Source organism: Gambusia affinis, linkage group LG24 (assembly GCF_019740435.1).
Source record: "Gambusia affinis linkage group LG24, SWU_Gaff_1.0, whole genome shotgun sequence".
Taxonomy (NCBI): Eukaryota; Metazoa; Chordata; class Actinopteri; order Cyprinodontiformes; family Poeciliidae; genus Gambusia; species Gambusia affinis.
In genome coordinates this window covers 7,063,176-7,087,322 of record NC_057891.1, presented here as the reverse complement: position 1 = coordinate 7,087,322, position 24,147 = coordinate 7,063,176, and the positions used below count along the sequence as shown (strand labels likewise).

General features: G+C 37.1%; 1 protein-coding gene across 1 annotated transcript in view; it reads right to left on the bottom strand.

Annotated features, from left to right (window-relative positions):
* LOC122827178 (FERM and PDZ domain-containing protein 4-like) overlaps positions 1-23,899 on the bottom strand; it is a 37,436-nt gene extending 13,537 nt beyond the window's left edge. The window contains exons 1-5 of the mRNA XM_044109806.1: positions 23,337-23,899; positions 5,234-5,356; positions 2,303-2,454; positions 1,523-1,625; positions 693-738 (exon numbers count right to left, since the gene is read on the bottom strand). Of these exons, the coding sequence (XP_043965741.1) occupies positions 693-738; positions 1,523-1,625; positions 2,303-2,454; positions 5,234-5,356; positions 23,337-23,371 (459 nt within the window). The 5' untranslated portion in view covers positions 23,372-23,899. The remainder of the gene's footprint in view (positions 1-692; positions 739-1,522; positions 1,626-2,302; positions 2,455-5,233; positions 5,357-23,336) is intronic.
* Positions 23,900-24,147: the final 248 nt, after the last annotated feature.

Below are 24,147 nucleotides of genomic sequence, written 5' to 3'. Positions count from 1 at the left end.
GGATTATTTACACAGAAAATTGAGGCAGGAGGCTCCGCATCATCAATAATCAGAAACTTGTAAGCAGTGAACAAGTGGGAACAAGTAATCTGATTTTAGTTTGTTTTTGGGTTTTTTACTTAAAAAAATAGGTTAATTTTACTGTACTAAGTGGAGAGGTACTTTTTTTCAAGGGCCATAATTTGAAAAGGACATTTTATATACAATATGTGATTAATCTGAAAGCTGTAAATATGACATAAAAACAAAAATAGAAGAAATCTGTAATAGGTTGAGTAGTTTTTCATAACTTCATATTTAACAAATATCATGAAATGTAAAACATTTTTAAAATATTACAAACTACGCTGCATTAAAAGTTGATTTAATAAGCAGCAGTTAATATGCAGTGAGATGAAGATTAAGCTCACATAAAAACACAATAATAAAGCTCTGGCCCACAGATGATTGAGCTTCACTTCAATTAGGAATTAATTGTAATTAAAAGTGTATATGCAGTGGAATTGTATTGTAGAATCTCTAAAAACAAATAAATTGACTTTACTGGACTAAATTGCCCGGTTTGGGTTTGGCGGTTATTAATGTGCATCTCAATTACGCTTTTGTTTTTTTGGTTTTTTGCAGAAAACATCATTTGTTTGAAAGCATCAGTTAATATGAAAACAGATGATAAATCCTCTGTGTCTACTCACTGGATATGGCTGAACAACAGTCAGCATGATGGACTCTTTGCAGCTCCTGCAGCCGGCACACCGGGAAACAAGCAAGTCAATTAAATCACGACAGAACAAATCACCAAGAAACGACGACAGCCAACAACAGGAAGAATATGATTAGCTCGGGTGAGGTGGAATGAAACGCCTCTGGCAAAGGCCGAACTGCTGCCGTTCAAACCAGAGGCTGTCAACCACGCAATCATTAATCTTTCATTTTAATTTGAAAGGCAAAAATGCAAAAGGGATTTTTGTGAAACAGGGTTTTGAGTCAGGGGAAGCAGAGCGAACTAAATTCTCAGTGTTATTTCTACTGAACAGCACTGCAATAAGAACGAAGCAGATGAGTGGAAAGCGTTGCTAACACACTGCAAGAATTTCTCTGGAGCGACACTAACAAGTGTCTTAATGAAAATGTAATGATTATGAGTTTCATCAGATAAAAACTCCTTACTTGGCTCTTTTTGTTGCAGCGATAAATCCTGAAATGATTCAGTTTGGTTTATATTGTGCAACTTCACAAGACAAAGTCATTCCGCTATTTAGTTATTTTGTCAGATCTAGATCCAATTATGAACAGTCAAACTAAATTGAAGATACGATGCCTTCGAGTTATTTATTTTGAATAATTCCTCCATCCTTAGCAAGTATATGGGGACAGTAGAAAGGAACCACCCCCTTTTAGCAGAAAGAAACTCATAAGTCAAATATTCACAAAACAAAGGATGCATTTAACATTTTACATGCCACTGTTAAGTATCAAGAGATGTCATTCGGATATTTATGTCCAAAGCCATCTGGGCATCTACCTGACGAGATCGATGACTCGTTCCCTGGGGGCTGAGCTGACTGGTTCATCGTTGATCATGATAATCTCGTCGCCCGGCAGCAGCTTCCCTTCAGACGGACCACCTGCACGCAGAAAAACATTGAATCGAGCCATCCAGCTGATTAAAGTGCCCCTGCTGGAGATACAGCTGGGGAGATTAGATTTGAATGTGATGAACTGAACTAATGATAAAGTGTGTACATACACTTAATAATTTTAAAATTTCATTTTGAAACCGTCTTTGTTTCAGGAACCCTAATTTATTAAGGTTAGCAGATCAGATGGGCTAGCTGTTGTAGTTGTGGAACAAAACCTAAAAAAAAAAAATAATGCTAACTTTTTGTCACACCAACAGTTCCATTTGGCTCTTGAGTATTAATTATTTAGAGTAATATTGATTTTTTTACAGAGCCCAGTTTTATAGAACAAAATATGGCACCATTGACATCAAAGCGCTTGGAAGAATCAGTAAAAAGTTCCAAGTAGGAGAAGCCTGTGTTAGCTTGTTAGCTAGCTAACTAGCTGCCATGTGCACAGAGAGAGATGAACTCCTACACTTACACTTTGCTTTACAAAGTACTTAACATTTTCTTTTTTTTTTTGGTCACATGGTTAAATTTTGCAATCAACCAATCAGCTAACACTTATAGGAAGTGAAGAGACACAAACCCATTTAGTTATTTCTACTGATATTCTTGCAGGACGATAAATTGAGATTACATTTCACAAACAGATTTTTATGTATGAGTCTTACACTGACCTGGTGTGACAGAACGGACCACCACGGGTTTCTCACTACCAGCCACAAACCCGAAGCCCAGGACCGGGTCCCGTCTCATCTCCACCAGACGAGGGGCAGGAGGGAGGCCATCCTGGTGGACCTCCTCCAGGGAGCTGCTCTGGGACCCTTGGCTAGACAACACAAAGCAGAAGGAAACAACCAAAAATATCAGCAAGATCAAACTGACTTAAAATGAGTCAGGAGACATTTTCACTTTCAAATGACATTGGGGGATAATAGGCAAGATGGCCGCTATTGGGATACAGCCACCCCAGCTGGTTGAAGGAGGCTTAGTTAAAGAACATGTTGTTCATAAGGTACATTAGTGAAAGATAATGAATTCATCTCCAAAAAAGGAATAGTTTTAACACAAAGAGAGAATATTAAAATTACAACGTAGGACCTGAGCGGTTACATTAGGTGTTCGTAAATCACATCTTTGGCTCACAAGCAGAGCATTTTAAGCCAAAAGGCCATTTTGCCTGCTGCATTCATAAAACCTCCAGATTTGTGATCTGGAACCAATTTGCCTCCTAAAGGCATATAAAATTCTGCAGAATTGGGCCATTAAAATTGCTCTGATTACTCAATCAGGTCACTATAATTCATGCTCAAACTGGAACAAACTCATATATATGTCTGTTTTATATTCTGTAAAGGCGTTAACGTCCAAATTATAGCAAAGGTTGAATCTAACTGGCTCTAATCCTATCACTAAGTTACAAACTTATGCAAAATAAAATATTTTAAAAGTTAATATGTATTAATACAGGCTGTTGAATGTGGAGTTATTGGACTTTTGCACCAAGAAGTGATAATAAGCCAAAGTTTTGAAGGATTTTGTCATTTTCTGCCTGGGTTTTTTTCTCACTAAGCAGGATTTCTACAGTTATTTTAAAACTCTTTCTGGACATGAAGTATAGGCTTCATGTCCTATACTTCAAGAACAAAATGCAACAAAAAAGTATTTGTAATTTGAGCTAACAAATCAGATAAATAAGTAAAGAAGGAAATTATTAAGTTATTTCTAAATAATTTTACATTTCTACTTGATAAAATTTAACAAACAGAGCTAGGTTTATTTTAATTGGACTCTTACAACAGAATTTCCTTACAGTGAGCTCAAAGTTGATCACAGAAGATTACATTAACTCATTGGTTATCTTGTTTCAGTATCTCTTTTTACAAACACAAAACAAAATAAATCACATGTTTAAGTAACTTCCTAGGGTAAATTTTGTTTGCGTAGTTACCTCTCTTTCATCTTGGTGGATCTCAAATATCCTGAGGCAGTTCGTTTTTCAGTTCAATGCGTAGGGGAATAAAGCAATAAAAGTGATGCATGGCCAGAAAAAGCAACTGAGGCACTTCAAGCTTAACAAAAGTGGCTGCCTTATATTTTTGTATTTTACTTGCAATACACCACCATTTGTCTCTTGCACAACTTTTAAAATAAGTTGAATCAGATAAAGATTCACATTTCCCTGTTCCTTTCCTGAATTGCAAGTCATTGCAGTCACCTTCGAGGAATCACTAAAATGCAAATGCATCATTTAATTGCACATTTGGTCCCGAGCCTGAAATGTCTGTCTGAACGACACTGAGCACACAGAATGTAGGTTATTGAACGGGTGATGCACAGTTTAAGTGGAGGTAACTCACTCTCAGTGCCTCTAAATCATTTCCCTCCTCTTACCTTTTTATGGCTTAGAAACCTCCCTTGGCAGTCTTTGAATTTGTTATTGTAGGCTTTTATTTTGATAAGTATGACCATACAGCCTTGCTGCGTGAAAACTGAAAGGACCTTAACTTAAAATGCACCCTAAAGAACAAACATGGTCCAACACCATGACTTTCATCCACATCAAGCTGTAGGACAAAACTGCAAATTACTGATTTAATCTGTCAAGACCAACAAGAACCAAAAACACACTGACTTCTATAACAAAACCCTTCTTATTAAAAAAATAAGTACAGCAAAAATCAAATATTAGAATCTGCAGCAAAATAAGGATAAATTTAGATGTCACTGGAATTTGAGAAAATGAAAAAGTTTGCCTTGTTTTCACCAACATGCCACAAAAGTTATTTTTTTGAGATATGGTGTCCCCCAAGCTATGCCGCCCTGGACAGAGAGCCACACAGCCTATACTTCATGCAAACCTCTGCCGCCTAATTGTTATTAATGCAACACAGGTTTTTACATCTCATATTAAAATGTCCCGTCAAACTTAAGCTTTTGCTAAAAATAACAATTGAGCAATCATTTGGTATTATGTGGTGATAATATGGGGCACAACAAAGGCATGAAGAGCAAGAAATCATGCAAAGTAACCAAATTTTAAATATCTAAGAAATATATGCAATGGCAATTGTGAGAAATTTATCTCAAAAATTACAAGTCTAAAATCTAAAGTTCTGCCTGTCAGGATGTCCAAAGTGTGGCCCAGGGGCCATAAACAGCCCTTAAAAAAGATTTTTTATGGCCATGAGCCACAATTCAAGAACAATAGACATTTTTCGTCGACCAACAGGCAATTGATGCATATGAAAAATGTCCGGATTTTTTTGTTTGTTCTTTTATATTTTTCTGTTCTTATAGAAATCGATAAACCCCAAAAGGTTAGGAAACTGTACCTTTAGCTTTCTTTTAATAATGAAAACATTTCATCTTTTTATTTAGAAAAATGCACAGCTCCCTTTTCAACACAAAATTATTCTCTTCAGTTTGTTTTTTTGAAAAAGAAAAAAAAACAAACAAGGTTTCTAACATTGGAAAAATGAACAAAAATCAACATTTTTTGGAGTCTTAATTTGAGGTGGGAAATAGTAGCAATCAAAACTGGGATATTTAATGAATTTGTGATGCGAAACTGAGCAGTTGTAATACATGATTAGGATGGCGCATACTTGGTAAAGAAGTCCCGTCCATCTCTGCTGTTGTTCATGCTGTCCCAACTGTAAGGGGGCCCCTGAAGCCCTCCCCAGGAGCCCAGGCCGGGTGGGGGCCAGCCTGATGTTTTATTCCTATGGCTACAAGAAGAAGCAAAGAAAAATCAAATGATAACTGTACACAAAACATACAAAGTTTAAAAAAAATGACCAGAAACCATGAAGAGATGGTTCAATGTATATTTGTGAGACCAAAACTAATCTACAATGAACTATTGGCGAAGGAATTTGAAACTATTTATGCTGTGAAAAAAAAAAAACCCTGATTAGAGTTATATTGATCAATAGGATACAGATCAGAATCTAACAATTTTCCCTTCACAACCTAGTTTTGATTAATTCATTAAATGAATCAACTATTTTCCATCTGGAAACCTATGAACCATAGTTTGTACTTTTACCAAAAATGTAACTTTGTTAGATTCTATCTTATCACAAAAATTGCCGCAAATTATGAATGAATGGAAATCAGTTCTGGCCGAGGAAAGCAAAAGCACTGTCAAAAGTTTATTCTGGTATATGTGGGGGGGGGATTGTAAAACTGGCTTTAAACTGAATGTTCAGTTTGTTAAAAATCAAACAATTGTTATTATTTTATCCTCAGCCAAATAATTCATCATTGGAAAAGGTATAATTAAGAGTGTTTGGCTTGAAAATATGGATTTAAATCGTTGGATTAAAAACAAAGGTGAGAAACTCTTATTGCAGTTTTAGTGTATAAACACTTGAGTCACATGCTAGGGCTAAAATTATATAGTTATACATTTATATTTAATTTGTTAAAAGCATTAAATAAGAAAATGTTTAAGTATTTTGTCAGAATTCATATAGATTTTAAAATAAAATTTGTGGAATCCCTTGTAAAAACCATAGGTACAGTTTAAAATCCCAGTCTAAGTAGGTCAAGGGGTTAAATTCACCCAGCTTTGAATCAATATACATTAAAAGACGTCATTTAAAATTCAATTAACGTAAAAAAGCCTTTTGTCTTTCACAAATGGATGGACTTTTTATGTTTCAGGTCATAAAATAAGAAATAATGTTTCAGAATCCAAAAATATTTCTCCATTTTATCCACACCTGGAATATTCTTACGTCAAATTCCACACTTTTTAAGGCTGCGCTGGAACACGGCTTGATTTACAACAAAAACAAACATTAAAACAGTTTCTGTGGTGGGATCTTCTTGTTTCAGGAAACCAAAAGTTACTGTGCGACAGTCCGGTTTGTAATGCACTCAGTCCGATTACTGCGACTCCTCGTCTCTCTGCGAGGCTCGCTGTGTGGCTTAGGTCTGCTTAGTGTAATCGACCACAGTCAAACAACTGCTCATTGATTGTGTAGCTTGGCAATCAATGGCTGCGAATACGAGCGCCGCCGTGGCTGTCGCACACCACAATTATACGAGTGAAGCGAGGGAGAGGAAAGTCCTTAAGTGACAGCTGATTCGCTTATTGCAGATTATACTAACAACCTTGGTGATGGAGAAGAAGAGGAGACGGAAGAAAAACCTGATATATAAATAATCTTAATGGAACAAAAGTGCTGAAGAAATAAAAATAAATGTTTTCTATATATTCTGAAATCAGTAGTCAAGGAAAACAAACATGAATGTGGAGAAACTCTTAGAATAAACAAAAATGCCTACTATATAAGAACATCGTCACCATAAGAATCCAGATGATTGATTCCCACACTGTGCTGTCGATGGGTTGGATGCATCTTTCTGTCATGCCATTGCTTACAGTGGTTGGAAAATAAAATCCAGAGGAAAAACAAAATACAGGTCTTCTTGCATGCTAAGCCTGATAAAATTGGGACAAAAATGTAAAAATTCTGCTACCAATAGTGTCTGAGACCAGTGATTTTCCAATGCATCCATCAGTAGAAGGCAATAAAAAAGCCAGGAATCAGGGCATTCCTAAAAGCACCACTTTTGGGTTTCTTTTTCATTCTGTTTCAATCCGATCCGATCCAATTCTCTTGGAAGCTTGCGTTTCTGCTCATCTTAAGCGATCTGGATGAAAAAAAACACAACAACAGATCCACCACCACCACTGCCGAATCCCAATCAGAGGCTCTCGTCTTCGATATATCCAGTGGCCGTGGCGTTAACGGTGATGCAGATCCCTTGTGTGCGGCCAGACATTCATCTGTATTTGTCATTGTGCTGCTGCTCAGAGCAGCTTTGGTCCAAACTGAACTAAACTGCTGCGGCCTTGCCTCCTTTATCCCATAATCCCTCTCATCACAGAGAAAACAAATCCACACTGCGTGTGTGTGTGTGTGAGTATTTTAGCGTGAGTCTATCCAGCTGTGTGTGAGGGTGTATGTGTGTCTATGTTCTGAACATATAAATAAAACACTTAAAGATTGATCACAAAATATGTCGTCAGCATTAAATATTGTTTGCTTGCACCTGTTTGAACCTCCTTATTTAAAAAAACACAAACATGTTCACTGTTTGTGCTTGATAACTCATATGAAACATAATAAATTGAAAACACATGCATATACAGTTATAATGAGTGACATAATATCAAACTATCGGGGTTTTAGGACAACATGTATTTGCTAAATGCTAGAATAATAAAAGCGATATTTTTTAAAGCCGTCTTCAAAGTTTACAAGATAACAATGACTCTAAGCAATGTGTGACAGTTCAGACATTGATGAGTTTGAAGAACTCGCACTCCATCAAGCTGCTGCAGAAAGCTTGTGGAAAATACAACTTGTGCAGTCCAAAGGGTATTTCTACCCAATACTAACAAAAAGTTTGTAAACTTCTGAATTTGAAGAAATAAACAAAAGGTAAAATATCCTGCAAAATAAGAATTTCTACAAATCTCAAAAAGGGGAGAAAGGTTTAGTCAAAGTCAGACAGAAATGACAAAAGCATTTCTTTTGACGCGGGTCTTTGTTTTACAGTTGATGTAAAAATGTGGTTTCAACTAATGCTTAAAGATACATTATGCAAATTTGACAGATATTACCTGCATTCCTTCAAAAACTCTCATCAAACTGCAGCATTTTCTGATTAAATGAATGTTGCTAAATCAATACCAATACCACAGGTGACAGCCATGATTTTTAGTATCGTCATACACATGCATTTGTTGTTACAGTTCCCGAACGTCTTGCAATGACTATTTGCACAGCAAAACTGGAACAGGAAGATTGAATATCATTGCATTCCTCAGATAAGGAGAAACAAAAAGTTTTATAGATAATAAAAAAAATGAAGTAGGTGCTTTCTTCAATGCTTTTTAGAAAATAAATGGCAGAATGTGTTCAAAAGACAGGCAGGCAGACAGATGCCAAACACAAGTAGGATGAAAGTTAAACAAGGAACTGTTAAAAATTATATAAAACTTACCAACCGAGCTCCAAAGATAAATGATAAATGACAATTTCTTTAACCTACCAACAGTTATATATATATATATATATGTGTGTGTGTGTATGTATGAAAAATGTCTCAACAGTCCACCGTGGAGTGTTAATCTGAAGCTGAAGTGTCACAGATCTACTGTATTTGGAGTACAGTAGGTCTTTGACACAAGTAATTTTCCCTTGAACCATTTCCCTTCAAACAGATGGAAATCCAATATGAGCCCAAAAGGTAAAAACTAAACAAAACAAACAAACAAACAAAAAAATAAATAAAAATTGGTACCACGTTTTAAGACTTGCTTTGGCAGAAAAGGACAGGGTTTTGACTTCTTCCATCCAGGCAGTTAATTCATGTTTCTCAAAAGCTTTGCCTCAGGGGATCCAGTTTCCTCAGGCGTTCACTGTGTTGTAGTCTGTGAACGTCACAACAGAATCGTCATGAACGACTCCTCCTTTCTTTGACACAAGGATCAATCTTTTGAGAAACATTATTGGTAATGAGACTCATTCAATATTGTTCAGTCTGTACTGACAAACATTTTGCTGCGAGGAAGAAAGTGGCTAAAGGTAAACCTGGCAGTGAAGAGGGTGGGATAAATGCAGAAGTTGGCATAATTATATGCATTTTATGTAATCAATTTGATATCATTTGGTACACATAGGAGTATAATACCTCTTATTCTCAGTTTTTAGCAAAAACTGAACCCTGCTGATTCTTTCTAACAATACTTTTCCCTCCATTAAATTTCCATTACTAATCTTACAAAAGAGTGTCATTACGGCTATTGATAAGGTCAAATCTTTCATTACCTTGTTTAAAAAGCTGACCAATAGCTTGCACTCATTTTCTATACGATACACATCCTCTTGCATAACCACCTCCATTGTGTAAGAGGTTTCAGTCAATGAGCCACCCTTACACATGTATATGTATTTCCACGCTTCAAAGAAGTGGGGGGACAAAAAAATGCTGAGCAATAGATGTCCAGCCTCATTTGGTACCAAAGTTAATGGTTGCTGGGGTTGTCAGGTTGCTTTTTGCGGCATCATATGTCACAACTGGACACAATGCAGCCGAGCCAGCTGGCATGGGGCATACTACTCAACCACCGCTCCAGTCAGCAAGAATGTGCTCCCATACACACACAACACATTCCCAATAAACCCCTCAATTCAAATGTACTGCTGCTTTGATTTAGATTCTTGTTGAAATTTAACTAATGCACTTCTACAATAGTAAACTCTACAGCTTAAAAGTCATTATCCATAGGTCTAATGTTCCTCCTTAGAGGTTTCAATTCTTATCCCTCATGCAAAGCCATCAGTCATGTGAACGGTCCCAAACGCATTCTCCCGCCCGAACATACAAGCCGACTCATGAAGAATAAGGAGTCCTCCGACAGCTGGCGTGGGCCCTACAGAGCCCGGAGCTTATCGTTGTCTCTGGGAGCCATTTTGGGATTACATGAAGCAACTGTGTCAGCTTAAATCTGCAGGGAAACTTTAGGAGCTTCTTTAAGACAATTTATGGTGTTGCACTCAGACATGTCAGCTTATGGGTTTTTTTTTGTATTTTGCCTTGTATTCTGTGGTGTGAAACTGCATGCAAAAGTTTTCCAGTATCTACAGGGAACTGCCAGTTAGCAGACTGAAAAAAGGCTTTTGCCTTTACTTACAAAAAAGTAATAATAAAAAAATCACAAATATTCAGATAATTCTGCGTGTGTTTATTTTAGGCTTTCAGAAAGCATTTTTGTACCCATAATATTCAACGTATTGTGCAATTTTAGCAGTAAAAGGAGATGTTACATCTCTATTTTTAATAAAAGCAGTCAGATCACGTTATGCAATTAAGCTTTGAGATGACAAGTATTGTCCTCTTATAAGTGTTTTAACAGATACTGTAATAATATTACACCATCAGCAGCAGAATAGATAATGCTAATGTCAGCTAGCATTTGAACAAAAACGTAGCTTCCGTTTAAGACTATTGTTTAGGAGCTGAGGAGAAATCAAAGTGTCTGTCCATCGGTTGACTTAATTTTTAAGTTTTGCATCACTGTTTTGGTTTCAAGCAGTCATTCTTTACTAGCTGATATCGGGCCTCACCATAGAGAACTTTTAAATCCCTCAGAAAGGTTCTGGTCAAAAGCTACTGACTTTGACTAACAATTATCCTGACTTTCTCTTCCTCACTGGATAAATTACCATGTAAATCTTTATGTTTAAACTCAAATTCAAGCTGGACTCTCAGTTATCGCCACTTTTTTTTCCCCCTAGGTGTCCGTTGTGTTCTGCATTGATACTCAGGCGTAAAATCTAATTTCAGCTACCTTGTGACTTTCAGGCCATCATACTGAATGTAACAAAAAGTTTGAACTCAACTTCAAAGTACTAAAATGATATATGTCTACTAACTTTGTTTCTTGTGCTTTTTACATAACGTATAGCTCAAATACTAATTGAAATCATTTTTGAAGATATTTTACTCCATCAATTTATACTGAGAGAGTTCTTGGCATTTTGAGTTTGAACTCTTTCTGCCTGAACGACTTGTGACTGTACATCTTTCCAGATTACTTTGACATGCCATTAGTTTCTACGTTAGATCACTGAGCCCTAACATTATGACAGTCTATGTAAAAATCTCTAATAAAACCAGAGAGATCTGATCTGTTTCTACATATTACTCACACAAGATATCTATGCAAATTGAATGGATTTGCACAAAGGCAAAGAGCTCTCCCATTAAATTTTACCCTACATTATAACAATGAAACTAAAAGCCACCTCCCCCAGGTTGCCCTCTCCTGCAGATTTCTTGACCACTTTTACACTCTACAGAGCATCTAGGGTAATTTCAGTTCATGCACAATTCAACGGGAAACATCCCCTTTTCCTCCATTTACGTTCTCAGCTGCCGAGTGTCCTGGATGCGACTCAAGATGGCAACCGCTTTTAGAAGAAGTTGTAGCTTAAGTAGTCTGGTGGAAAATACAAGAAGGATGCATGAAATATGTAAAAAAAATATGTCTGGGTCACTTGCCTTTCAGCCTTCTCTTTAAACTGAGGTGAGTCTGCTTTTTTGACTCAGTCAGCCGCAAGCGACAACAGCTAAGAAATGGTGTCGGGAGAAATAAAGTCATTTTCTACTCCTGTAGCTAAAGAAAACAAAACAACACCACCTGCCTAACCTTTTCCACATCTGTCATGGTGAAGAAAACATGTTTAAACACTGGAGGTTCATCTAAATTAAGTAGATTTGTAAGTCTGTCTGAACAAAAATGAAATGATCTGACATTAATCTCTCACACAAATTGTCTTAATTGGCTTGTTAGGCTTTCTCCGTCTAACTCATCCTCATTATTTCTCCAACTTTAACACAATCTTTGCTCCAAGCATGACAACTTCAGCCTCTGCTTGACCCTTCCCCCATCCACATGTACAAGCCTCACTTGTGTCCATTTGCTGCCCTCTTTTTCCACTCTGCTGTTCATAAATGAAACATTGGTACGTGTTGTTAAAAAAAAAGAAAAGAAAAAAAAGGGTGCTTTCACTTCTAGGGCAACGTTCTGCAACCTTAGTATCCAATTACAAGAAGCTCTGGTCTGCAAGCCTGACGCAATTAAATATGCACACAAAGAAATTCCTTTTTGTGTCCCGTTGAACATTAAAATCCACTCTGCAAGTGTCCTGGATGTGGTGCGGGGGGAGGATGTTTCCAAAGTATGCAGATTGTTTCATCTAATGTTGGAAGAGTTTTGCTATGATGCAAAATTGCTGGAAAAAAGTTTTTGAATGTCTCGTTGCTAAAACATTAGAAAATATAGTGCATGCACAAGCTACAAAAACTGACCCATAAACTAACATGATCAGTTAATGTTCACTCTTTGATTTTCTTTCTTTTTTTTAAGAATATGCACATGATCCCTAGTCCCCCACTTATTACAAAATAACATACATCTCACAATGTCAAATAAAACTTAAGGAAGCAAAATAACTAAAGAACATAAAAACCAAAGAATAGATCATTAAGGATTGGAGCAAAGAGAGAGGGGTGTTTATTTACTCCTCCTTGAACATCTCTCTATTTATAAACCATAATCATGTATAAAATTATTTCAAAGAAAAACTATATATATATAATATTTAATGTCAGATTTATGAATTCAGAAAAGTTTAGGCTTTAGGCTTGTCAATGGGAAGAAATGATGCATGTAAAGTTATGCACCACTTGGTGATCCCAATCTCAATGACACTGACCTGTCGAGCGTTGGCACACAGCTCTGTGGTACTTATGTTGATGATCATGCATTGCAGCAGTGCTGTCATTGGACTTGCATGTATCTTGCTAACAGACGAAAGCGCTTACAAACAATATAGACGTAAAAAGACTACAATTTAATGGGGTGCGTTACAGTTATTAAAATCAAAACTGACCTGGTTTGTAAAACAAATCGTTCATTGTTTTGACCAATCATTGCAGCTTTACTGCCAAAAGGCCAAAAGCCTGGCCATTGAAGTTGAAGTTGACTGTGAATGCAGACTGCAAGATGCTAAGAGAGTCTCTAAAAATCAAAAAATATTAGATTTGGTCATAGCGCAGACTTTTGCTGCTATACATGTCTGCACAGCCAAAAAGACAATGGATGAGAGTGAAACTAACTTTTTTGAACACCAGAAAGAAGATATCAGATACTTATTAGCTCAGTAGATACACTTGCATAAACCAAGAAACATAAGTATCTTGGTTGTTTAAGGTAAACAACCTCCTGTCAACTCTCAAGCATAGAGCTAAAAGTGTCATGGTCTGGTGTGTCTTCAATTAAAAGCCATTACTGGACAAAGATCCCAACAAGCCTGATTAACAGTTTGTCACAAGCCAATAAAAGGGACACACAGTGAGAGGGAAGCTGATTAAAGTCAATGAGAATCTTGAAAGAAAACCTGTTAGGGGGCGAAAAACACTCAAGATCGCAATGGAGGTTTGCCTAAGAATTCACCAAAGCCTTTTCATGTCCAGGCTTAGAATGGTCCAGTCAAAGTCTATACCTAAATACAATCTGCTGTTCATGGTCATTCATCCATCCAATATGAGTGTCAGAGTTTTCATCAGTTGATGGTGTGTGTCTTTTTGCAGAAGTACCATCATACTATCAACCTCAAAAGCAGCAACAATTTTATACCAACTAACAATCTTCAGCTATTAAAAACTATTACTGATGGATTTTATGGATTTAATATTCTAAAGTGAAATCAATTTTTTTTGTTGTTTTGGATTTGGCCTTATATGACACCATCATCACTATAACCCACCTGATGTATTAATTTGTATTTCTGTCAGCCATAAAGCTGCTATAAGTACACAAGCCTATCATATTTAATGATTGTGGGTAAATATTGCATTTTTTATGCTTCACTGTGTGTAATTAAGTCTTCCCGCTGCAAATATGCTGTTCTCTGAGACTGTAATAAAACCTGAGCTGTGCTTGTGGTGATTAGTGGGATTGGGAGTTTTATATCCTCCAGGGATGAAACCCGGCTTCCTAAAAAAAAAACTTTATTGGTTTTGGTTATGGAAACATGCCAATGAGGATAATGGAATAAATTAAAAACTCTATAAAAAAAACCAACGATTTTTTGTAGGAGTTCATTGAAACTTTCATGCTGCTGATTTCAGAGCAACGTCCTACTTGTTATGCAACTAATTTTAAGACAAGGAATATGGGTGATAAAGTAGAGAAACAATGTACAGACTGTGAACAGTGTGGGGATGTTTCAGTATGTACACAGTAAGCTACATCAATCTCAAATGTCTGAACTGGCTAAACCTTTGACCTCTGCTGTCATATATAACAACACAGCTCCCACTCTAGGCAGCCATACTTGTGTCTCATCTGCAACTATAAAACTTCAAGAGTATACCTTTATTCTGTTTTTTTTAAACTATTCCATCATTTGCTTTATTTATCAGACAGTGACAAAGCAAGTCGAGAATTGGACAAGGTGAAAGAACATGTTGCTCTTTCCTAAACTAGACGTCAACCCAATTGAAGTAATTCAACATTACAGATTTCTGTAAGGTTTGGATGAAGTGAAGATTGAACAAGTGAATAAAGACGTTATACTTTCAACAGTCAGTCACACAATTATCAAAAGACATGAGGAGTAACAGTCTTCAATTTTTAAAATGGAAGAAAATTTGGATATAGTCTTAAACAGCTACTGTCTCAAGAGTAAGCCTTTAAATAAATAGTTATGTACATTAATAGACCCTGTTAAGTTTATCCCACCAGAATCTGTTATTATTTGGGATAAACTTAGCATGTTCCATTTGTTTGCATGTGTTTTAAATGGAAAGTAACAAGTACAGTAGATCCCTGGTATTCAGAGGCGTTAGGGGCCACACCCGACCTAAACCGCTAAACTCTGTTAAACCCCATCTAAACACTTATAACCGCTTATTTTAATAGTCCAACACATCAAATATACTTTAATATGAATTTATATGTACAGTGGAAACCGTCTTGGCACTACAGCGTTAGCTAAATATCAGTTTCAATTTATTTTAGCTTTTAAGTGTGTAGCCATTCAGCCACAAGGAAAATAAATGCTACTCCTTGATTGGCTGCTGCACATACGGCAGCCAGTAATGTCAAGTAGCATGAACTGACAGATTTTTCTGTGTTGATGGTTTAGTTGTCGAGACCAAAGACCTGACTACCTGTACTTATCCAAGTCAGCTGGAGGGAGTTGTGAAACAGCACTCAATTTGAACACGGGGATGCATTCAGTTGTGCCATAAAAAAAAAAGAAAGACTGAAAGAATTACAAACGACAAGAGCATCTGCAGTCAAAACTCAGGCGTCATTCTGCTGGCTAAAAATACCACAGCAGGACAAGCGTCACTAGACGCTCCATGAATAAGATCACACAGGAGAATGGCTGATCATTAGGATGAATGAGAAACACTTAAGCTCACATTGTGCTTCCTGAATCATAATGTCGGAGAGAAAATCTCTTAAGGCGCAGAGTACGCTTAGTGAAAAAATGGGAATTAGAATCTAAAATACTGAAAAATAAGAAGTTAAGCAATAAGAAACTGAACACACTCCCTCAAATAAATGAATTTAGAAGTGTAACAACCCAAATCATTCACATTTCTCTGCAGGAAAGACAGAAAACCAATCATCTCCTTTAAGGGATGGTATTTTAGAGGCATTTCTTAAAAGTAATTTTATAAAGTCTCCTTTTGTGATAAGAAGACTTATCAAATTCTTGTGATATAATTAGCTGCCTTGACAATAATAGCATTCAATCTGTTGTACATTCATCTTTTGCATGTTTCCATCAATCTTCTTCAGCTTATCTGCGATTGGTGATAATTGTAGGAGGAAAACCCAAACATCCCTCTCTGTCTTGACATTGGAATGAAAACATCTGTATTTTTTAACAGATCCAGTTGATGTAGAATCTAGAACCAGACTCAAAGAGAACCGTCTTCCTTTTTCCAAGTGGGAAAAGTTACCTGCTTTAAACACAGTTATAGGCTGCTCCAGTGAGATAGTCCAGGTTTATGAAAGTTTAAACCCAACATACAGAATGCTGCATAGATTTTGTTAAATAAATATTTAATTACTTTGGACTGTATGTGCACGCACACATGCCCATACAGTCCAATGTGTACATTTTATTTGTTTTTCCTTTGGCTTAGGATGTGTCTGGATCCCTGGGGCATGCACTGCTCAGACCCAGTTGGTCAGAATGATTTGCTTCTATTGATTTTTTTGACTAATTTTTTGACTAATAAAATGATTCAAGAACTGGTGGTAGTCTTCCCAAAAGATAGGTCAGTGGGTGAAAGCTGTATGACACTAATACAGCCAATTCACTGTCTATCTTATAGCTTCTATGTGAATCTACAACAACAGTTGGATTCTGTTAGACTGACATAAAGTTCAAATGTAAAACATAAAAAAACAAAGGCAATAAAAAAATCTTAAATTTTTGCTCATTTTCTAGACTCATTCTAACATTTCATAAAATAAACCTTGAATGCAGTCAGAAAACTGCCAAAATTTAAAACGTGCATTTACTAAATAGGAGCTTTTATAAAGGTCTCAAAACTGTACTAACAATTTAAGTGTACGATGACCAATGCTGTTACTTAGTCCAACAATGTGAGTGTTTATATTAAAGTATTAAAGCTTTCCTTTTTCTATACAGCTTGTAGAAAGACTTGCTATTGCTACAGTTATTCTGTAATTCAGATAGACTGCTGAAGAAGATGCTGTCCACTTTTTCTCACTCTCCATTTATGCATTGCAATTTGCAATTATTGCTCCCATTTATTTTGTCTTCTCTCAGAGATTCCCGTGGTTTCATTATTCCAGGACTCTTGGGTGGGTGCTTTCTATTTGTTTCCCTACTTTGTGGATGAAGCCATTTAAGGTGATATTGCTACCATACATATACTACCATGTACTTTTAGTGTTCCTGTGTGTTGCCGTCTGTTTCCTGAATTACATGACTGAACTGCTGCTATATTTCTTTCCCATAAAAGCACACCTAGTAAACGTATTTTGAATTTATCTATGTTCCTTGACTTAACTGATAAATATAGAGATATTAAAGTTGTGCTCACAAATTACAGGTACAATGATTCAAGTGATTAAGCCTAAAAACAGTAATATTTTGATTGGCTCTTCTAAAAAGTGCTGTTATGGGTTCAATTTCAAGCCAGATATCGGATCTATATGTTATTATGATGTACGTTAGAGGAAAGAGGGGACTGAGTCAGCAAACAAAAACTCCTAAAGTCATGTCATGGTTACAAAGAAGCATTTATCTACTGATACAGCGAAACCAGATGTGCCTATGTGTCAGCGTCTCTTTCAAACTAAGGCTTCAGTGGGACATGTGCACAGGAAAGACAGGCTGTGTTAATTCATGTTACATTTCACTTTATCCTCTCCCGTTGGCGAGAATTCAATAGGAATGTCTCATTTTTGAATCGGCAAACAACTTCAGTCAGCTTTTGGTTCGAGGGAGATGATGATGCTTCCTCTGAACGCTGTTTGTCTTCGCTGCGAAGCAAAGACGAGGGAAGGAAGTTCAAATCTTAAGAGTGCAACAAACACAACGGGTTAGTGCATCATTTGCATACGTGATTAAAACTGGTTACACGTCAAAAGGGGAGCTGGAGCCCTTAGCTTGACTTTCTGCAGCACTGAGAGATGACTTGAAATTCAGGGGTGGGGAAAAAAAAGTGACAATCATAAGCTAGCAGAATATTAGTGTTTGCTGGAAAATGAATCTCTTGAGAAGATACAGCTGAAAATGCAAGACTGATGAAAGCGGAGCTGATATCTTTTATTAAATAAGCTCTGTGGGATAACAAATGTCTCCTACGGCAGGCTGAATTAAACTTGCGACTCTATGAAAGCAGCCTGTAACCAGTATAAATTATAAGCAGGGACAGTGCAGGGTTAAATGGATGGATGCGCTGCCATATGAAGCATAGGTAACAGACGCAGAGAGTGAGAGAGACGTGTGATTTTATGTGTAAGATGAAACAGCCAGCTGAGTGTTCATGTCGGCGACCTACCCTGCACTGATCACCGACCAAATCCCTTAGGAGGATTATCCAGACTCAAATCAAGAAAATCGTGCAACTTTAAGGGTCAACAGCAGACAGTGAGAAAAAGACAAATGAGGAGGAGGGGTTGGCTGAAACACGTCTCAGCCTCATAAAAAATTACCTTTGTGATGTTTGTCGTTAAAATTAATACAAATTCAACACTATGGATATACTTGCAGGGCGCTGAATAAAAAAATGCTATTGGAAAGCAGTAAAAAACACAAAGTGTGAAAATGATTGTTTAAGTGTATTAACTGTTACAATTTTGCTTTTGTAGGCAAAACATGATGCTGAGAAAACTAATAGTTTTTTTTTTTCCACAAAGTCACATGGGCCAAATTTACATGCATCTCACGATTATAAGTTACATAGTTCTAACATATTTTGCTATTTAAGTGAATTATTGAAACAATGCACTTTAAAAAGGTTTCCCTGAGACTTAAGGAAGAACATTAGGCCCACAGCATCACAGAAACACCACCATACATCACAGTGGATATGAGACTTTTACAATTATTCACCCTTTGTTATGTTTTTGATCCCCAAAGTTAAAGTATCAGTCCTGTTTAGATGCTTAAATTTGTGAAGGTAAAAGAGAGTAAAAGTTTCCAAACAACCAATTTGCCTGTAGATGGTGTCTATTGGGTGTTTTTTAGATTCTGTGATCCCAAGGTGCCAGTTTTGTCCCATCTGTGAGAGTTGATAATAAATCTTTAGGGAAGCAGCTGCTATTTTCTTACTTATGAAGATCAAAACATCTGTTTTGCTTTACTTTTTTTTGAAAAGTGACCAAAAAAGTCTCAATGTGAGAGTACCCGATGTTGAAATAATATATAATAACTGAAAACAAAACTCAGCCTTGAAGCCAAAGAGCCTGTTTATCAGTGTCGGACATGATGGGTTCAGCTGAAAATCCTAAACAATGATGGATAGACATTCCTCAAAATAACACTGAATAATAACAGAACAAAGGATGATGGGATTGACAGGTGGTACACATCACTGCGATGTTGCTCATTAAAGTCCCAAGTTAATTTGATCAGAGTGCCTGTCTGGGATAATACACAAGTAAAATCTCATGATGTCTTGTGAGCCCTATTAAAGCAACTAATGGAGCCACAGTTTAATGAACTCTGTTCTAGATCCCACCATGACTCACATGGCCTGGTGAAATCAGCAGCCATTGTATGCGTTGAGACAGAAGCTTGATATTCCAGGCGAAAAGGCTGAAAGATGCACGGCATCTCCTCCATATCGATGCAGGTGGAGCTACTGGAGTTTTCCCAGAACACAGAAACAAGCTCTCTTAAATTATATAATCAATAATTAGGACGACGTCATGAATATTTAAAGACTTCTGCTGTTAATTTAAAGGAATAAAAATTGCTAGTTGGAGTCTTCTTCACCTCAAGTCTGAACTTATATGTAATGAAGAAAATTGGCTCATTTATACCAGAATTTGGTGACTGTAGTGTAAAATACAAAGATATGAGAGATGAATAGAGATCAAATAGGGATAAAACTATAACAATGGGGATACAAGAAGTTATATTCAGTATAAGTTGGTGTAATTTGATCCAAATGCTAACATGATATCATAAATGTGCTAAGCACCCACCCAGCTAACATTGAACATTGTCATGATTGTGAGGCGTCAAAATCAAACACCAATAAACCTTGTTGGACATCGTCTGTCAACGTTCTTATAAAAACGTCCAACCGACATTCAGACAAAGCTCAGACAATGCCAGAGACGTCAAGGTTTTCTCACAGAACAAAAAAATATATATTTTTGAAAAATAGTAATGGTCATAAAGATATATAAAAAAAAGATATTAAAACCGATTAAATAAAATCACTGGAAATTATTATTTTTTTCTACACATTGAGAAAAAACTCAGCAGAAAGCAGCATACAGAGCTCAAATCAAGCATCGATCTAGAAAGTTGGGGGATTTAAGTGAATAAACATGGAGTGGTTGTTAAAGAAACTGCTGATCTGCTGGAATTTTCGCAACTATCTTGCAGGTTTACAGAGAATGGTCCCAAAATAGAGAAAATTCCCACTAAGAGGGAGTTTTGTGTGCAAAAATGTCTTGTTGATGTCAGCCGAGAATAGGCACACTGGTTCGAGGTAATAGAAAGGCAACAGTAACTCATAAGTACTTTCTAAGACCAAGGAGCTCAAAATACCATCTCTGAATGAAAACATGTTCAACCTTTAAGCAGACGGATCACAGAAAATCAGGCTGGTCAATGATGGATCAGGTTGGTGGTGGTATAAAGATATAGGATATTCTTGGCAGACTTTGATGACCTAATCAGAATAATTTGAATCCCATAATCTACATGATTATTGTTTCTGACCATGAACAAATCATATTATCACAGTAGATCCATTTTTATGGTGACTTCTACCATAATAACTGAAACTAGCCAGTGAGTGTAAACAAAGTAGAGATTCTGGTAAGAATCGCTTGAGTACGTCATTTGATGAGAAATTGTGAGTATTTAATGGACATCATCCAATTCCACTTCAGAAAGAACAGTTTTAACACTTGAGCTACAAAATAGACATTTTTAATTGATTTTATTTGACTTTACCCATGTTGAAAATGTAATTTAACTCCAAATATATTAGCTTAATAGTGCATTATAATCCCAAGCATTGTCATATGGCTCTTGGTACAGTGGAGCTCTGCCCTCAGAAGTAGCAACATGCATTTGGCACACATTGATGAAACCCAATACACTGAACACAAACAAGCAGTGCTGGCTAGTTTCCCTGCCAAAAGACAACACAATGAAGCCAAGAAATGCCCCACACAGCAAAAGCTCATACAGTTACTGTGTCTTTAGGACTCATAGACTGGCATCTTGAACGAGACGGACTGGATTGATTTTCTTGAAACTAAGCCATCCGTGAATCAACAAATATCAACATTTTCCACTATTGGTATCGGCAGAAGATGAAACAGTTGCTGGAACTGTTTAATTTCCCATTTTATGGTGAATGATTCATTTCCACTGTAGAATTGTGATCATAAAGTTCTTTTTGATGCCTACAAATCAGTTTGTGCTTGTACACCAAGTTACAAACCGTCATCATGACATGCTAGAGATGCACACCAGCTGCCTGGGACTGCAAAATTATAGATAAAGAGTGATATGTAAAAGTGGGCTTTGGAATCTTCTGCATGGCTAACATACATAACGAAAAAAAGAAATTGCTTTCACTTGAGAAAAACAAGGGTTGGGGAAAGACTTCTGCATAGAAATTGCAGCTATTAATGCAAATGAGATATCATAAGAAGGAAAAACGCGACTACATCTTCTACTGTCCTCAGTGTGATGCTGTCATCTATATCAACATGATATGGTTTTCCAATTTATGTGCCGTTTGGGAGGGGAACTTATCACTCTGACCGTTTCCACAGGAAAAAGTGGGTGAGAATCACTTTATACTGTGATCACAATGAGCTTTTAAAATAAAAAAAAATTAAAAATTTCTGTAACAGATAGAACCTTTGATAGAATCTTTCAATGTAACCATACATAAAATATTTAAAAGGGGATCTAAATAACTTAACTCATATCATCCACATATGTTCAGAGTCACTTTGGATGCTGATGCTCTTCAGAGCATTATCACAGTAGTTGGATGCTGTGATAATCCAACTACTGACTTAGGCCTAAGACTGACTTAGTCAGAGGCCTAAGTCAGTCTTAGGCCTCTGAGACTGACTTAGAGGCCTAAGACTCTAAGACTGACTTAGAGGCCTAAGTCAGTCTTAGGCCTCTGACTTAAGACTGTTGATGTATGACAGTCCCATGACTGTCATGACACATTAACAGCTGACTTTTATTCTATTACCAACCCTGCAGGGATTTGAGCCTGGAGTTCAAATAATATTTGAGCTTCTGAGATGTTAAGCAACTATTCCCAGTTGTAAAAACAAAACGTTGTTATGGTTACGCATTGTAACAATTGTACGAAAATTAAAAAGTAAGCACAGAAATCCTTCCAGCTGCATAGCATCAAAAACAAAGGGAATAAAAATGATCTAAACCACACAAAAATTCTGTGATATTTAAGAACATAAAACCTCTTACCACGAAATTCTAAAAATATTTTTCACAGAGCCTTGCTTTTAAAATAATGAGCAACTCAAGGTTAAGGGATAAGTTCCCACCAAAGGATAAACCCTCTGTATAAGCTCGTACAACAACATGTCAAAACAGATTTAAGTCTGTAGTTTGAATACGCCACTCCAAAATCTCCATTTTTGGTGGAGCCATTCTGAAGTGGACAGGCTGGTGTGCTTTTGGACACCGTTCTGCTGCATAACCCAAGTGTACTTGAGGTTAATGTCAAACTGATGACTAGATAGTATCCTTGAGGACGTTCCACATGACGGCAGACATCGTCAAGAGACAGGATCCATCAACTAGAGAAAGTCCTCGGTGACAGGTTCAGGTAAGTTAACAGATCTCAAAAGTAACTCTCAATGATTAAAGAAAATTCAAAAGCAGAAGAGAAACGAAATCAATGAACTTTATCAGTCTGAAAAGAGCTACAGCAACCAGTAAAATCAAGCAAAATAGAAGAAATCTTTTGGGAGTGAATATTTTCCGCACCACCGTAAGTAGAGGTGAAAACGTATTTTCAGTAACAGTGTCATCATTAACAGCTACTGATCTGCTGCTTTTATCTGATGTCAAAGCTGTTTTCTACACTTCAAATGTCTTCATCTTATGGTGAACTTTTTAGATATAGTACAGTTCTTAAGAAATATACAATTTTAAACTGAGGTTGCCTTGAATAAATCATGTAAATGATCAAAGGTGACTTTTCTTCTCTTCTCTTGTGAAAAATAAACCCGGATCATTAATAAAATTGGAGGGGGGAGGGGGATTATTAAGGAATACATTCAAGATATTCATTTTCCTGATTGTAATTAGTGTAAAATACTATAAAAAAGCACTTTCAGCTTCTAAAAACGTTTTAGAAATCCATGCATGCACTCACCCGGACTGTTTTGGCTTTTTGGAGAAGCCAAACATGTCCACATGCTCCTGTTACGGAGCTCTGCGTCCCAAATCTTAGGTGCTCCTCATCAGCATTCTAATCCACATCTGAATCCCTTCAACATTTTACGACCGACAACAATCCAGTGCCAGCCGAGGTCCACATCTGGAGTCAACAGAAGTCTGCTGAATACGGGAATTTCTTTGCATTCATGAAAACAAACTGAAATGGAAGCGAGAACGGACCAACGAGTCGCTCGGTCCGGCGGAAGGACAGTCCCGTTTTCTCAATCATCACTCTTCCAAAGTGATGGCAGGGACAGCAGGAGTTATCTTCACCTCTCTGCTCTGTCCAGGAAAAGGCAGCCCTCCCTGCCTCTCTATACCTGGACGACTGAGGCTGCAGAGAGCGCTCTGTATGTGCTCCACATCCCAGAGCACGGAGAAGTGTAGCGATCGTAGCTGCGGCAGGGAGGGAGGACTGGGTAAGGGGGGTCGAGAGGGAGGATCAGACCGGATGGATGACGGATGCTCTCTGGCTGTGGCTCTGTCCTCTGTTCATCTGGGCTGAAAGGATACGGAGGCAGGAGGGGAGGTAGGGTACCGATGGTTTGAAATGAGGAGTAAGTGACGGAGGAGGGGACAACCGGGAGGAAAAGTGTCTTGGCTGTGAAGAGAACGTAACTTAGAGAAAAGGACAGAGAATGATAGAGCGGTGCTGGGTTAAAGAAAGCTGATTCGGCAGAACGGGAAGCATAGATTCGTAACAGGTTCTCTAAAAAAAATAAAGAAATTTAAAAAAAAACTCCCAT